The following is a 16,347-nucleotide window of genomic DNA, read 5'->3' as shown; positions in this document are numbered from 1 at the left end:
ACAGCCTCCCGCGCAAACACACACACAGCCTCCCGCGCACACAGCCACACACGCAGCCTCCCGCGCACACGCGCAGCCTCCCGCGCACACGCGCAGCCTCCCGCGCACACGCGCAGCCTCCCGCGCACACGCGCAGCCTCCCGCGCACACGCGCAGCCTCCCGCGCACACCGCACACACACGCAGCCTCCCGCGCGCACACACGCGCAGCCTCCCGCGCGCACACGCGCGCAGCCTCCCGCGCGCACGCGCGCGCAGCCTCCCGCGCACACGCACACACACAGCCTCCCGCGCACACAGCCACACACACAGCCTCCCGCGCACACACACAGCCTCCCGCGCACGCACAGCCTCCCGCGCACAGGCACAGCCTCCCGCGCACAGGCACAGCCTCCCGCGCACAGGCACAGCCCCCCGCGCACAGGCACAGCCTCCCGCGCACAGGCACAGCCTCCCGCGCACAGGCACAGCCTCCCGCGCACAGGCACAGCCTCCCGCGCACAGGCACAGCCTCCCGCGCACAGGCACAGCCTCCCGCGCACAGGCACAGCCTCCCGCGCACAGGCACAGCCTCCCGCGCACAGGCACAGCCTCCCGCGCACAGGCACAGCCTCCCGCGCACAGGCACAGCCTCCCGCGCACACGCACACACACAGCCTCCCGCGCACACACACACAGCCTCCCGCGCACACGCACAGCCTCCCGCGCACACGCACAGCCTCCCGCGCACACGCACAGCCTCCCGCGCACACGCACAGCCTCCCGCGCACACGCACAGCCTCCCGCGCACACGCACAGCCTCCCGCGCACACGCGCGCACACCCTCCCGCGCGCGCGCACACCCTCCCGCGCGCACACAGCCTCCCGCGCGCGCACACACACACACACACAGCCTCCCGCGCGCACACACACACACAGCCTCCCGCGCACACACACACACACAGCCTCCCGCGCACACACACACACACAGCCTCCCGCGCACACACACACACAGCCTCCCGCGCACACACACACACAGCCTCCCGCGCACACACACACACAGCCTCCCGCGCACACACACACACAGCCTCCCGCGCACACACACACACAGCCTCCCGCGCACACACACACACACAGCCTCCCGCGCACACACACACACAGCCTCCCGCGCACACACACACACAGCCTCCCGCGCAAACACACACACAGCCTCCCGCGCAAACACACACACAGCCTCCCGCGCACACAGCCACACACACAGCCTCCCGCGCACACGCGCAGCCTCCCGCGCACACGCGCAGCCTCCCGCGCGCACACACACGCAGCCTCCCGCGCGCACACACACGCAGCCTCCCGCGCGCACACACACGCAGCCTCCCGCGCGCACACACACGCAGCCTCCCGCGCGCACACACACGCAGCCTCCCGCGCGCACACACACGCAGCCTCCCGCGCGCACACACACGCAGCCTCCCGCGCGCGCACACACACGCAGCCTCCCGCGCGCGCACACACACGCAGCCTCCCGCGCGCGCACACACGCAGCCTCCCACGCGCGCGCACACACACAGCCTCCCGCGCGCGCGCACACACACACAGCCTCCCGCGCGCACACAGCCTCCCGCGAGCACACACACACAGCATCCCGCGCGCACACACTCACACAGGCTCCCGCGCGCGCGCTCACACACACAGCCTCCCGCACGCGCGCACACACACAGCCTCCCGCGCGCGCACACACACACAGCCTCCCGCGCGCGCACACACACACAGCCTCCCGCGCGCGCACACACACACAGCCTCCCGCGCGCGCACACACACACAGCCTCCCGCGCGCGCACACACACACAGCCTCCCGCGCGCGCACACACACACAGCCTCCCGCGCGCGCACACACACACAGCCTCCCGCGCGCGCGCGCACACACACACACACAGCCTCCCGCGCGCGCACACACACACAGCCTCCCGCGCGCACACACACACACAGCCTCCCGCGCGCACACACACACACAGCCTCCCGCGCGCGCACACACACACAGCCTCCCGCGCGCGCACACACACACACAGTCTCCCGCGCGCGCACACACACATATATACACAGCTTCCCGCACACACACAGATCACTATAGCGATCAGGAATGGGAACCCATTTAGGTTAAATACAGTGCCCTCACCAGGGGAAAAACCCTTGCCCAAAAACGATGCATAGATTTTTGTTAGGCAGGTTATTCAGGGTTAAGCAGCCAAGGCAGGTTCATGGAGTTGAGGTACAGATCAGCCAGGATCTAACTGAACGCGGAAAGGGCTGAATGGCCTCCTGCTTTTCCGATGATTGGCCACTCTCATTCAATCTGCCCCCTTCTGCACATCCTCGATACACTGAAAGCTGGCGTGCTTTAAGTGTGGCTTCTACCTCAGCCACACTGGCGCAGGCTGCAGGAAGAATGGTCCCCGCTCGGCGAGTGACTCTACCCCGAGACCACGGTTTCAAAACCAAAGCGGGCATTACCTCTGTCCGCACTTCGAGAACAGACTTGAAATCGTTGGACATGGAGGCCAGTCTGGACTGCGAGAGAGAAGATAAAAGAAGACGGGTTACAAATATTGCGGGGCAGAAGGTCGGTGCGCTGCCCTGAGAAGCAAGAGAGCGGCAGCAATGGGAACTGTGGGCGGACTCGGGGGGGGGGGGGTGAGCGAGATGGGAGGGCACTGCGCTGTGACCGAGGCTCAGCACCATCTTTGCAGGGCAACAGGGGGGATGGACAACCAACAACTCGCATTTATATAGCGCCTTCAACGTAGTGAAACGTCCCAAGGCGCTTCACAGGAGTATTACGCAATAAAAATTTGACACCAAGCCTCATAAAAAGAAATTAGTGCAAAGCTTGGTCAAAGAGGTGGGTTTTAAGGAGCGTCTTGAAGGAGGAGAGAGAGGTAGAGGTTTAGGGAGGGAGTTCTAGAGCTTGGGGCCCAGGCAACAGAAGGCACGGCCACCGATGGTGGAGCGATTATAATCAGGGATGCTCAAGAGGGCAGAATTAGAGGAGCGCAGACATCTCGGGGGGGGGGGGGGGGGGGGGCGGCTGTGGAGTTGGAGGAGGTTATAGAGATAGGGAGGGGCGGGATCCATGGAGGGATTTGTAAACAAGGATGAGGATTTTGAAATTGAGGCGTTGTTTAACCGGGATGCAATGTAGGTCAGCGAGCACAGGGGGTGATGGGAGAGCGGGACTCGGTGCGAGTTTGGACACGGGGCAGCGAGCACAGGGGGTGATGGGTGAGCGGGACTCGGTGCGAGTTAGGACACGGGGCAGTGAGCACAGGGGGTGATGGGTGAGCGGGACTCGGTGCGAGTTAGGACACGGAGGCAGTGAGCACAGGGGGTGGTGGGTGAGCGGGACTCGGTGCAAGTTAGGACACGAGGCAGTGAGCACAGGGGGTGATGGGTGAGTGGGACCCATCATCCCCTGTGCTCGCTGACCTACATTGGCTCCCGGTTAAGCAATGCCTCGATTTCAATAGTGCAATCAAGCAGACGCAGCATGGATTCATGAAGGGGAAATCATGTTTAACTAATTTACTGGAATTCTTTGAGGATATAACGAGCATGGTGGATAGAGACGCACCGATGGATGTGGTGCATTTAGATTTCCAAAAGGCATTCGATAAGGTGCCACACAAAAGGTTACTGCAGAAGATAGAGGTACGCGGAGTCAGAGGAAATGTATTCGCATGGATCAAGAATTGGCTGGCTAACAGAAAGCAGAGAGTCGGGATAAATGGGTCCTTTTCGGATTGGAAATCGGTGGTTAGTGGTGTGCCACAGGGATCGGTGCTGGGACCACAACTGTTTACAATATACATAGATGACCTGGAAGAGGGGACAGAGTGTAGTGTAACAAAATTTGTAGATGACACAAAGATTAGTGGGAAAGCGGGTTGTGTAGAGGACACAGAGAGGCTGCAAAGAGATTTAGATAGGTTAAGCGAATGGGCTAAGGTTTGGCAGATGGAATACAATGTCGAAAAATGTGAGGTCATCCACCTTGGAAAAAAAACAGTAAAAGGGAATATTATTTGAATGGGAAGAAATTACAACATGCTGCGGTGCAGAGGGACCTGGGGGTCCTTGTGCATGAAAACTCTTTTTGGAGTTCACCTGCAAAAACATAAAACATTAAACGGTGCCACCCGACCTGGGTGACACTCCAGACATTTACAAGGCCCTTTTTTTCCCCTCCTTTTTTTGTTTTTTTTGTGGTTTTTTTTTTTTTTTTTTTTTGGCACTTTCTTGTGCATGAATCCCAAAAAATTAGTTTGCAGGTGCAGCAGGTAATCAGGAAGGCGAGTGGAATGTTGGCCTTCATTGCGAGAGGGATGGAGTACAAAAGCAGGGAGGTCCTGCTGCAACTGTATAGGGTATTAGTGAGGCCGCACCTGGAATACTGCGTGCAGTTTTGGTCACCTTACTTAAGGAAGGATATACTAGCTTTGGAGGGGGTACAGAGACGATTCACTAGGCTGATACCGGAGATGAGGGGGTTACCTTATGATGATAGATTGAGTAGATTGAGTCTTTACTCGTTGGAGTTCAGAAGGATGAGGGGTGATCTTATAGAAACATTTAAAATAATGAAAGGGATAGACAAGATAGAGGCAAAGAGGTTGTTTCCACTGGTCGGGGAGACTAGAACTAGGGGACACAGCCTCAAAATACAGGGGAGCCAATTTAAAACCGAGTTGAGAAGGAATTTCTTCTCCCAGAGGGTTGTGAATCTGTGGAATCCTCTGCCCAAGGAAGCAGTTGAGGCTAGCTCATTGAATGTATTCAAATCACAGATAGATAGATTTTTAACCAATAAGGGAATTAAGGGTAACGGGGAGCGGGCGGGTAAGTGGAGCTGAGTCCACGGCCAGATCAGCCATGATCTTGTTGAATGGCGGAGCAGGCTCGAAGGGCTAGATGGCCCACTCCTGTTCCTAATTCTTATGTTCTTATGAGTTAGGACACGGGGCAACGAGCACAGGGGGTGATGGGTGAGCGGGACTTGGTGCGGGTTAGTACACAAGGCAGCCAAGTTTTGGATCACCTCTAGTTTTCGTAGTGTAGAATGTGGGAGGCTGGCCAGGAGTGCATTGGAATAGTCAAGTCTCGAGGTAACAAAGGCACGGATGAGGGTTTCAGCAGAGGATGAGCCAAACGTCTCAAGGTACTTCACAAGAGCGTTATCAGACAAAATTTGACAGAGCCACATTAGGGCCAGACTGGGGGGGGGTACCTGCAGCGACACTACGATGGTGTTGGAATGCGTCTGCAAGTGTCGGCCATTCTGACCGCCCTTGGCCCTGACGAAGTCTTGCAGTTGTGCAATCTGCTTGTTCAGGCTGTTTATATCCTAGAAAGACAAATCGCCATTAACAAATGACATTAAGAGCAATTGAACAAAAGAAAAACATAGAATCGTATAGCACAGAAGGAGGCCATTCAGCCCATTATGCTATTGATGGAATGATGCAATTATCCCCTTCTTCACTCTCCCCGCCCCTGCTCTTTCTCCACAACCCGATAAAATTTTCCCTTCCAGTATTTATCCAATTCCCGTTTGAAAGTTACTATTGAATCTGCTCCCACCGCCCTTTCAGGCAGTGCGTTCCCAATCACAACAACTCGCTGCGTAAAAACATTCTCCCCATCTCCCCCTCTGATTCCATCGCCGATTATCGTCAATCTGTGTCCCTCTGGTTACCGACCCTCCTGCCCCTGGGAATAGTTTCTCCTCATTTACTCAGTGAGGTGCACAGGTGAGAGAGGCCATTCAGCCCATCGAGCTCCCACGCCCTGTAGTCCCTTCCTAATTTTAAACATTCAATCTCCCTCAACCTTCTAGGTCCTCAGGAGAATAATCCCAGCTTCGATACAAAAGCTGGAGGCTGGAAATCTGAAATAAAAACAGACAATGCTGGAAATACTCAGCAGGTCAGGCAGCATCTGTGGAGAGAGCAGCTGCCCCTGCTTAAAACCAGTTACATCTCAAACTTTTTCCAGTTCTGGTGAAAGGTCATCGATCTGAAACGTTAACTCTGTTTCTCTCTCCACAGATACTGCCCTGTGACCCCTGGTTCTAGACTCCCCAGCCTGGGGGAAACATCCTCTGTGTCAAGCCCTGTAAGAATTTTGTACGTTTCAATGAGATCACCTCTCATTCTTCTGTGCAGACCAATTCAAACCCGGATCAGGCTGGACAGGATCAGGCTGGCCTGTGATGCCCATCACAGTCGACTAGCCAACGCCCAAGTATGTGGGAGCATCAGGCGGGACAGGATCAAGCTGGCCTGTGACCGTCGAATAGTGAACGCCTGGTGTGTGGGGGACAGGATCAGGCTGGCCTGTGATGCAGTCTATAGTCGAATAGTAAACACCCAGTGTGTGTGTGTGGGCATCGGATGGGACAGCAATCAGGCTGGCCTGTGGTGCCGTCCATAGTCGAATAGCCAACAAACGGTCACTGTGTGGGCCCACACATGAAGATTGGGCACTTGGGTGAAGAAAGAACGGACAGCACCTGTCAAAGGTCAAGGGTGGGGTAAGAGAAAGGGAGAAGCAAACGAGGCTTCTCACTGGACCCAGCATCGAGTTGGGCAAACTCCGCTGGGGTAGCAGTAGAGGTGCTGCTATCGGTGACATTGGCAAGGGCGGGGGGGGGGGGAATCAATAAGCCAGAGCTCCCATTCCTGACTGTGCTCCTGGGAGCTCTGCTGGATGTAGAGATTCGGCAAGGGCAGGATCGGGGCCCTCCCCTTTGGGGGCTGACGTTCACCAGGCCCGTGCATGATGAATGGCCACGCAGCTGTGGAACCGGATGCGTCACACCCTGCCGGCAGTCGATGAGAAAATCTCACGAGGTACACAGGAGGTGCCATTCGGCCCATCCAGTTTCTGCCTGCACTCTCCTATCCACTCCAGGTATGAATCACTGTGTGTGAAGAAGGGTTTCCCCCAACACCAGCCCCGTTTGTCCCTGTGCACTGGTCAACCGGATGAATCCCTTTATGAGGCTAATAACTTGGTCCCTTCGACATATGAAAAAGAGACCCGCATTTATATAGCGACTTCAGGATGTCGCAAAGCGCTGCAGAGTCAGTGAAGTACGTCATTGGCTGTAAAGCCTTTTGGGATGTCCCGAGGTTATGAAAGGCGCTATAGAAATGCAAGTCTGTCTTTCTTCAGGGGAGAAAGGGCTGGGGAAAGCGTATAATGAAAAATGCAACATTTCAGTTTGAAGCGCCGAACCTGTTTGATGATGTACGTCAACTCCTCGATTTCAATCGCTTTATCGTCGAACAACGATTTCCTCTTCGCCACTGTAACAGAACCAGGAGCCGACGTCAGCACAGCAAGGGCCAACCACACAACACACGACCAAGCCACAACCTAAACGGGGGTTTATATATACACAACAGATACCCGGGAGTGAGTTACAGGCTGGATTCTAATCGAGGGGTTCGGGGGGTTTATATATACAATAACAGATACCCGGGAGTGAGTTACAGGCTGGAATCTAATCGAGGGGTTCGGGGGGGTTATATATAGAATAACAGATACCTGGGAGTGAGTTACAGGCTGGAATCTAATCGAGGGGTTCGGGGGGGGGGGGGCGGTTATATATAGAATAACAGATGCCCGGGAGTGAGTTACAGGCTGGAATCTATTCGAGAGTTTCGGGGGTTTATATATAGAATAACAGCTACCCGGCAGTGAGTTGCAGGCTGGAATCTAATTGAGGGGTTCTGGGGGTTATATATAGAATAACAGATACCCGGGAGTGAGTTACAGGCTGGAATCTAATCAAGGGGTTCGGGGGTTAATATATAGAATAACAGATACTCGGGAGTGAGTTACAGGATGGAATTTAATCGAGGGGTTTATATATAGAATAACAGATACCCGGGAGTGAGTTACAGGCTGGAATCTAATCGAGGGGCTCGGGGGGTTTATATATAGAATAACAGATACCCGGGAGTGAGTTACAGGCTGGAATCTAATCGAGGGGTTCGGGGGGTTTATATATAGAATAACAGATACCCGGGAGTGAGTTACAGGCTGGAATCTAATCGAGGGGTTCGGGGGGGGTTTATATATAGAATAACAGATGCCCGGGGTGAGTTACAGACTGGAATCTAATCGAGGGGTTCGGGGGGGTTTATATATAGAATAACAGATGCCCGGGAGTGAGTTACAGGCTGGAATCTAATCGAGGGGTTTGGGGGGGGTGCATTGTTGGAGGTGCCGTCTCGGATGAGACGTTAAACTGAGGCCCCGTCTGCCCTCTCAGGTGGATATAAAAGATCCTGGGGTGCTATTGGAGGAGCAGTGGTTTAATCCGAGCAGTCACTCTTCAGGCGGGAGCCGACAGAGTGTGGCGAGGATACTGCACCACAGCAGCTATCACAGCCGAGCCCAATCTTAGTTGCGAGGCACCGTCACTTCCCGGCAGAGATTGTGACTCGGAGCCGGAACCCTGGCTGATTCTCTTGTCCTTCTCCAGCCCAAGGGTACTGTGGCTGAGTGCAGGCAGACGCCAGGCTGGTCCCGGCTAACTCGACACAGAGCAGTGACTGAAGCTTGAATACTCGAGCCTACGCAGCTTGTGCTGCTTTAGCCAACGCAGCCGCAGAGGGAGCTCGAAATCGAGAAATTAATTCCAGCTTTCCAAAAGGTTGTGCGGAGCTTGTGGAATACTGGGTGCTTAAGGGTATCACACTGTATTTACAATGCAGAAACGTGCCGTTTGGCCCCACCGCTCCGTGCCGGTGTTTATGCTCCACACCAGCCCCCTCCCACCCCTCTCCATCTCACCCCATCACCATACCCTTCTATTCCTTTCTCCCTCATGTCTTTATCCAGCCTCCCCTTAAATGCATCGATACTCAACATGGGCTGTTATCCTTGTTTGTACGCAGTCAATTATTCTCTGGATTTTTTTTCATTGTATATCATATTTTTAAGTTGTTGGTTATTGTGTGTGTATTTTTTTTTAAACTAAGCTTTGAGATATTTTGTGACCTCTATATTTGTCACCTGTACCTTGTTTGAAGTGATGTGGGATTCAATTTACTGGAATAATAGTCATTTGGCCCCACTTGCCTCTACAAATATCACTAATGTAGAGAATTCTACATCGGATATAGGGCCCAGAAACAGGCCATTGGGCCCAACCAGTCCGTGCCGGCGTTTATGCTCCACTCGAGCCTCCTCCCATCTTTCCTCATCTAAATCTATCAGCGTAACCCTCTATTCCCTTCTCCCTCACATGTTTATCCAGCCTCCCCTTAAATACATCGATACTATTCGCCTCAACCCCTCCCTGTGGCAGCGAGTTCCACATTCTCACCCCTCTCTGGGTAAAGAAGTTTCTCCTGAATTCCCCGCTGGATTTATCAGTGACTGTCTGATATCGATGGGCCTTAGTTCTTGTTTCCCCCACAAGTGGAAACATCTTCTCTATATCTACCCTGTCAGACCCCTTCACAATCTTAAAGACCTCCATCAGGTCATCCCTCAGCCGTCTCTTTTCTAGAGAACAGCCTGTTCAGTCACAGTGACGTTTACATAGGCAAGCTCCATTGTAAATGTGGAGATAGGAATGCAAATGGGAAACGGTTGAGAGAAGTGTTGCAAGAAATGTGACAACTGGAAGTCAAATGTTCCCGTTTAAACCCCCTCTGCTTTGCATTGGTGTCTGCTTCAGCACACAGGCGCCATCTGGTGCTTGGCTGGAGGAGTAGGATCCAGGACCGTCCCAGAGGTGCTGGGCTGTGAACTGTCTCGTGGAGACACAGGCATGCCGAAAGGTGCGGGTGTGGGCGAGTGAGCTAACATAGAAACATAGAAAGTAGGTGCAGAAGTAGGCCATTTGGCCCTTCGAGCCTGCACCACCATTCAATAAGATCATGGCTGATCATTCACCTCAGTACCCCATTCCTGCTTTCTCTCCATACCCCTTGATCCCTTTAGTCGTAAGGGCCACATCTAACTCCCTCTTGAATATATCCAACGAACTGGCCTCAACAACTCTCTGTGGTAGAGAATTCCACAGGTTCACAACTCTCTGGGTGAAGAAGTTTCTCCTCATCTCGGTCCTAAATGGCTTACCCCTTATCCTTAGACTGTGATCCCTGGTTCTGGACTTCCCCAACATCGGGAACATTCTTCCTGCATCTAACCTGTCCAATCCTGTCAGAATTTTATATGTTTCTATGAGATCCCCTCTCATTCTTCTAAATTACAGTGAATATAAGCCTAGTCGATCCGGTCTTTCTTCATACGTCAGTCCTGCCATCCCAGGAATAAGTCTGGTGAATCTTCGCTGCACTCCCTCAATAGCAACAATGTCCTTCCTCAGATTAGGAGACCAAAACTGTACACAATACTTAAGGTGTGGCCTCACCAAGGCCCTGTACAACTGCAGTAACACCTCCCTGCTCCTTTACTCAAAGCCCCTCACTATGAAGGCCAGCATGCCATTTGCCTTCTTCACCACCTGCTGTACCTGCATGCCAACTTTCAATGACTGATGTACCATGACACCCAGGTCTCGTTGCACCTCGCCTTTTCCTAATCTGTCACCATTCAGATAATAATCTGCCTTCCTGCTTTTGCCACCAAAGTGGATAACCTCACACTTATCCACATTATACTGCATCTGCGATGCATTGGCCCACTCACCTAACCTGTCCAAGTCACCCTGCAGCCTCCAAGCATTCTCCTCACGGCCACGGTGACGCCCCCCCCCCCCCACCCCCGCCCCCCCCCCCCAGTGCTCTCGACTAGAGACAGGTTCCGTCTGGCTCTCCACTCACCGGCCTCCCAGTCGGAGCACCGGGGAGATAGGCGAGCAGAAAATAACCCCAGGCTCAGCGTGCTGGGGTCAGCTCGTGCATCATGTGCGCCTGCGTCTGTGCGCACGTGTATCTGTTTGCTTTTCTGCATCAGCGCACACGATAACACGACCAGCCTCAGTGTCCTCGACCAGGCCAACATCCCCAGCATTGAAACACTGACCACACTCGACCAGCTCCGTTGGGCGGGACACATTGTCCGCATGCCCGACACGAGACTCCCAAAGCAAGCGCTCTACTCAGAACTCCTTCACGGCAAGCGAATCCAACGTGGGCAGAGAAAACGTTTCAAGGACACCCTCAAAGCCCCCTAGATAGAATGTAACATCCCCACCGACACCTGGGAATCCCTGGCCAAAGACCACCCTAAGTGGAGGAAGCGCATCCGGGAGGGCGCTGAGCACCTCGAGTCTCGTCACCGAGAGCATGCAGAAACCAAGCGCAGGCAGTGGAAGGAGCGTGCGGCAAACCAGTCCCACCCACCCCTTCCCTCAACCACTTGTGACAGACTGTAATTCTCGTATTGGACTGTTCAGTCACCTGAGAACTCACTTTTAGAGTGGAAGCAAATCTTCCTCGATTCCGAGGGACTGCCTGTGATGATGACATGACTGTGCACGCGTGTACTTGTACGCGTGCCTGCAAGCACGTGTACCGGTAAGCATGCGTGTACGTGTGTGTGTGGTGCGTGCACGAGAGTGTGAGAGCGCGTGCGCGCACACATGCTGGTGTGTGCACGTGCGAAGGAGCGCGCATTTCCGAGAGACTGATTTGGCAGCAGCTGGAGCCGAGATGTGGGTCCAGGGTGTGCCCCTCAGTCAGTGTGGTGTAGAGGGATGTCATGTGGGTCCCAGTGAGTGTGCTCACAGGTTGGTCGAGCTGTTGCGTTGGGAGTGGCTTAGCCAGTCACGTGATGTTCACAAGACTCAATAAAACCCCGGCCAGTTGGGTTCGGGGGATCCACGATGGGGCAGGTGGTTGTGAGCCTGGTGGATGAACTGGTAATGTGTAGTGGGATTGTTAAACCTCTGTAAATAAACCAACTAGTTTTTAATAGCAATGAAGGCCCAGGCCAGTCTGACCACATAGCATGTTTTGTATCTGTTCTCCGGACTGGAGATGGCAGTGGCAGGGCCACATTTATCACCCACCCCCGGTTGTCCTGAGGACATTAGGAACGTAAGCACATAAGAATTAGGAGCAGAAGTCGGCCCCATGGCTCCTTGAGCCTGCTCCGCCATTCAATGAGATCATGGCTGATCATCGACCTCAACTCCACTTTCCCGCCCGATCCCCATTTCCCTCGATTCCCCAAATCTATATATCTCAGCCTTGAAGATACTCAGACTCAACACCCACAGCCCTCTGGGGCAGAGAATTCCAAAGATTGCCGGGGGGGGGGGGGGGGGGGCGCGGGGGGAGAGGGCGGGTGTAGTTAATTCTGAGGAAGAATGCGACAAAAAACAAAAAGCCATTAATAAACTTGCAGAATGGGGGCGTAAACGGCAAATGTATTTCCATATCGCCAAATGAGAGGTGGCGTATTTCGTTGCAAGAATAAGGAGGCCGCACACTGCTTGGATAATAAAAATATAAATAAGAACATAAGAAGTAGGAGCAGGAGTAGGCCATTCGGCCCCTCGAGCCTGCTCTGCTTAACAATAAGATCATGGCTGATCTGATCTTGGCCTCAACTCCACTTCCCTGCCCGCTCTCCATTACGCTCGACTCTCTTATCGTTCAAAATCTGTCTGGTTCCACCTTAAATATATTCAATGACCCAGCCTCCACAGCTCTCTGGGGCAGAGAATTCCACAGATTCACAGCCCACTGAGAGAAGAAATTCCCCTTCAGCTCCGTTTTAAATGGGCGACCCCTTATTCTGAGATTCCCCCATGAGGGGAAACATCCTCTCAGCATCTACCCTGTCAATCCCCTCAGAATCTTGTATGTTTCAATGAGATCACCTCCCATTCTTCTAAACTCCAGAGAGTACGGGCCCTTTCTACACAATCTCTTATAAGACAACCCTCTCATCCCTGGAATCAGTCTGGTGAACCTCCATAGTACCGCCTCCAAGGCAAGTATATCCTTCCTTAGATCAGGAGACCAAGACTGTGCCCAGTACTCCAAGTGTGGTCTCACCAGGGCCCCGTACAATTGTAGCAAGACGTCCTTACTTTTGTACTCCAACCCTCTTGCAATAAAGGACAACATGCCATTTGCCTTTCTTATTGCATGCTGGACCTGCAGGTTAGCTTTGTGTGTTTCTTGCAACCCCGTGTCGGCCCAAATCGGGTAAGGACGGCAGGTTCCATTCCCGGAAAGGCACTAGTGACCCAGTTGGGCTTTTTGCCAATTTCTCAGGTGCCAGCCCCACAAACCACCAGATTTGCTGCATTCAACTTCACATCCGGCCCTGGTGGGATTTGAACTGTGAAACCTACAGGTCACGGGTCCAACGACAGATCCACTGGGCCTGCCGTGCCCCTTGCTTCCCGACGGGAGCTGAACCACATTTCACCTGTTTGGTGGAGCGGAATTCAGGAGATTTTTTTTGGCCACAACCCACTGTGGGAGAATAAATCAGAGCGTGACTCGTTGGGCTGAATGGCCTCCATCTGTGCTCTACTAGTCTGTTTCATTCACTTACATATGGTCAGCTTTTCCAGTTTGGAGAATGTGTTACTCAAATCTTTGCCGATTCGCCTGCAAAATAAAAAAATCACAATGGTAGCCAGATGCATGATTCTGACACAAACACAGCCCGTGAGCGGCAGATTTAATTATTTTAGTAATCTTTGCAACATCACATAAGAGATGGGAGCAGGAGTCAGCCATTCGGCCCCTCGAGTCTGCTCCACCATTCAATGAGATCACGGCTGATCTTCGACCTCAACTCCACTTTCCCGCCCGATCCCCATGTCCCTTGATTCCCATAGAGTTCAAAAATCTACCGATCTCAGCCTTGAATACACTCAACGACTGAGCCTCTACAGCTCTCTGGGGCAGAGAATTCCAAAGATTCACCACCCTCTGAGTGAAGAAATTCCTCCTCATTTCAGTCCTAAATGGCCGACCCCTTATCCTGAGACTGTGTGACCCCTGGTTCTAGACTCCCCAGCCCGGGGGAAACACCCTCCCTGCATCTACCCTGTCAAGCCCCCTCAGAATCTTACATGTTTCAATGAGATCACCTCTCATTCTTCTAAATGCCAGAGAGTATCGGCCCATTCTACACAATCTCTCATCATAGGACAACCCCCATAGGAAATCAGTCTGGTGAACCTTCATTGTACCGCCTTCAAGGCAAGTATATCCTTCCTTAGATTAGAAGACCAAAACTGCACGCAGTACTCCAGGTGTGGTCTCACCAGGGCCTTGTACAAATGTAGCAAGGCTTCCTGACTCTTGTACTTCCATCCCCTTTGCAATGAAGACCAACGCTACATTTGCCTTCCTAATTGCTTGCTGTACCTGCATGCTGTTTCCTAAATCTCTCTGAAGACAAATATTTAATGGTTTCTCATTGTAACGAATGGCCCTGTGAGGATGCTCACAGGTTTGCAGAGCTGTAGAGGCGCCGGAGGGACTGGAGTGCATCATCACCCCTGGCAACCAAATTTTAATTTGATTTTATGTCTAAATGTTAATTTGTTTAATTTGCCGATTTTAGTGCCCCCTCCCCCCACCTTTTAGCCAGGGGGGCACTTGTATAATTTGTGTTTTAGTGCCCTCAAAAAAAAAACCAAGGGGGCACTTGAATAGTCTTTTTTGGGAGTGTGCCCCCTCTTTAATCAGGGGGCACTTTTGATTACTGATACAACTCAAAATAGTTGGAGAGCTGTTGAGTTGGGAGTGGCTTAGCCAATCACGTGATGTTCACAAGACTCAATAAAACCCCGGCCAGTTGGGTTCGGGGGATCCACGATGGGGCAGGTGGTTGTGAGCCTGGTGGATGAACCGGTAATGTGTAGTGTGATTGTTAAACCTTTGCTAATAAACCAACTAGTTCTTAATAGCAATGTGTTGCTGTGAATTCTTAAGCAAAGAACCCTTGAAGCAAATACGTTACACTCATCATTTTAACAATATTCTGTTTTTCTATTCTTCCTACCCCTTCGTGCTGTGCTGCAGGATCACAGAGGAGGAATGCATACGAGTGTGTCTCGAGTCTCTCTCACTAGTTAGTCGTCACGGCGACGCAGGAAAAGGGGCCTCACCCAACACTGGCTCGGTTCTTGTTTTTGCACAGCATGCTAATGGGCATTAGTACCAGGAAATATCAGGTACAGCACGGGGTTAGATACAGAGTAAAGCTCCCTCTACACTGGCCCATCACACACGCCCAGGGCAGGTACAGGGGGTTAGATACAGAGTAAAGCTCCCTCTACACTGTCCCATCACACACTCCCAGGGCAGGTACAGCACGGGGTTAGATACAGAGTAAAGCTCCCTCTACACTGTCCCATCAAACATTCCCAGGCAGGTACAGGGAGTTAGATACAGAGTAAAGCTCCCTCTACACTGTCCCATCAAACACTCCCAGGGCAGGTACAGCACAGACCTTGCGTACTCCCAATGGAAATAGCATGCCATTTTCCATTTCAGCCACCCTTTGTGACATGAGCGAGGTGCCAATTTAGCCCCAGGGACTTTGTCTGAAACTAATTTCACAGTGCGTTGGGAGACCAGTCCTGTTTGTAAACTTATAACTAGCCCCCGTCACAACCTGAAGGATCAAACTTCCCTCGCAAACAGTGGACAACCATCGACCGCCTCAGAACCGGTCACGGTCGATGCTGCCACCTTCTCCATGGGTGGAAGATTAAAGCCTCCCCATCATGTGACTGTGGAGCCCCCAATCAGACCCTGGAGCACATCATTGGGGCACTGCCCTCAGAGGGAATTGGCAGGCAGCCTACAAGATATCCACGCTGTTACACCGGAAGCTTTGGTCTGGATATCGGTACTTGGATATTGACGTTTGATGTGCTTTGCTACTACTGTACGAAAGACGAAGACCAGCCCCAGTGTTTCTCTGTGATTAGCCAACAGTGGGACAAGACACGTTGGGGCTGGGCCCCCCTGAGCATGTGGTCAGTTCCTGCGTCTTGAGCCACCACGGCCTCAGCGAACAGATTGGGCATGTAGCACCAGTAGCCATTACCGAGGTAACTGACACCTTTCGCCAGTCCAAGCGAGCGCCCAAAGGAACTTTCACAGGAAGCATAAGAACACAAGACATAAGAGCAGGAGACGGCCATTCGGCCCCTCGAGCCTGCTCCACCATTCAATAAGATCATGGCTGATCTGATCATGGACTCAGCTCCACTTCCCCGCCCGCTCCCCATAACCCTTGACTCCCTTATCGTTCAAAAATCTGTCTATCTCCACCTTAAATATATTCAATGACCCAGCCTCCACAGCTCTCTGGGGCAGAGAATTCCAGATTCATGACCCACCGA

The 16,347-nt window shown here is 53.0% G+C and overlaps 1 protein-coding gene across 1 annotated transcript in view; it reads right to left on the bottom strand.

Annotated features, from left to right (window-relative positions):
- The window catches only part of stx5a (syntaxin 5A), a 60,735-nt gene that overhangs the window by 17,107 nt on the left and 27,281 nt on the right, over positions 1-16,347 (bottom strand). Inside the window, exons 4-7 of the mRNA XM_070868292.1 lie at positions 13,533-13,588; positions 7,272-7,342; positions 5,260-5,376; positions 2,490-2,546 (exon numbers count right to left, since the gene is read on the bottom strand). Coding sequence (XP_070724393.1) covers positions 2,490-2,546; positions 5,260-5,376; positions 7,272-7,342; positions 13,533-13,588 — 301 coding nt within the window. The remainder of the gene's footprint in view (positions 1-2,489; positions 2,547-5,259; positions 5,377-7,271; positions 7,343-13,532; positions 13,589-16,347) is intronic.

Source organism: Pristiophorus japonicus, chromosome 27, assembly GCF_044704955.1.
Source record: "Pristiophorus japonicus isolate sPriJap1 chromosome 27, sPriJap1.hap1, whole genome shotgun sequence".
Taxonomy (NCBI): Eukaryota; Metazoa; Chordata; class Chondrichthyes; family Pristiophoridae; genus Pristiophorus; species Pristiophorus japonicus.
Note: the sequence above shows the minus strand (reverse complement) of the source record. Positions and strands in the feature narration are given on the sequence as shown.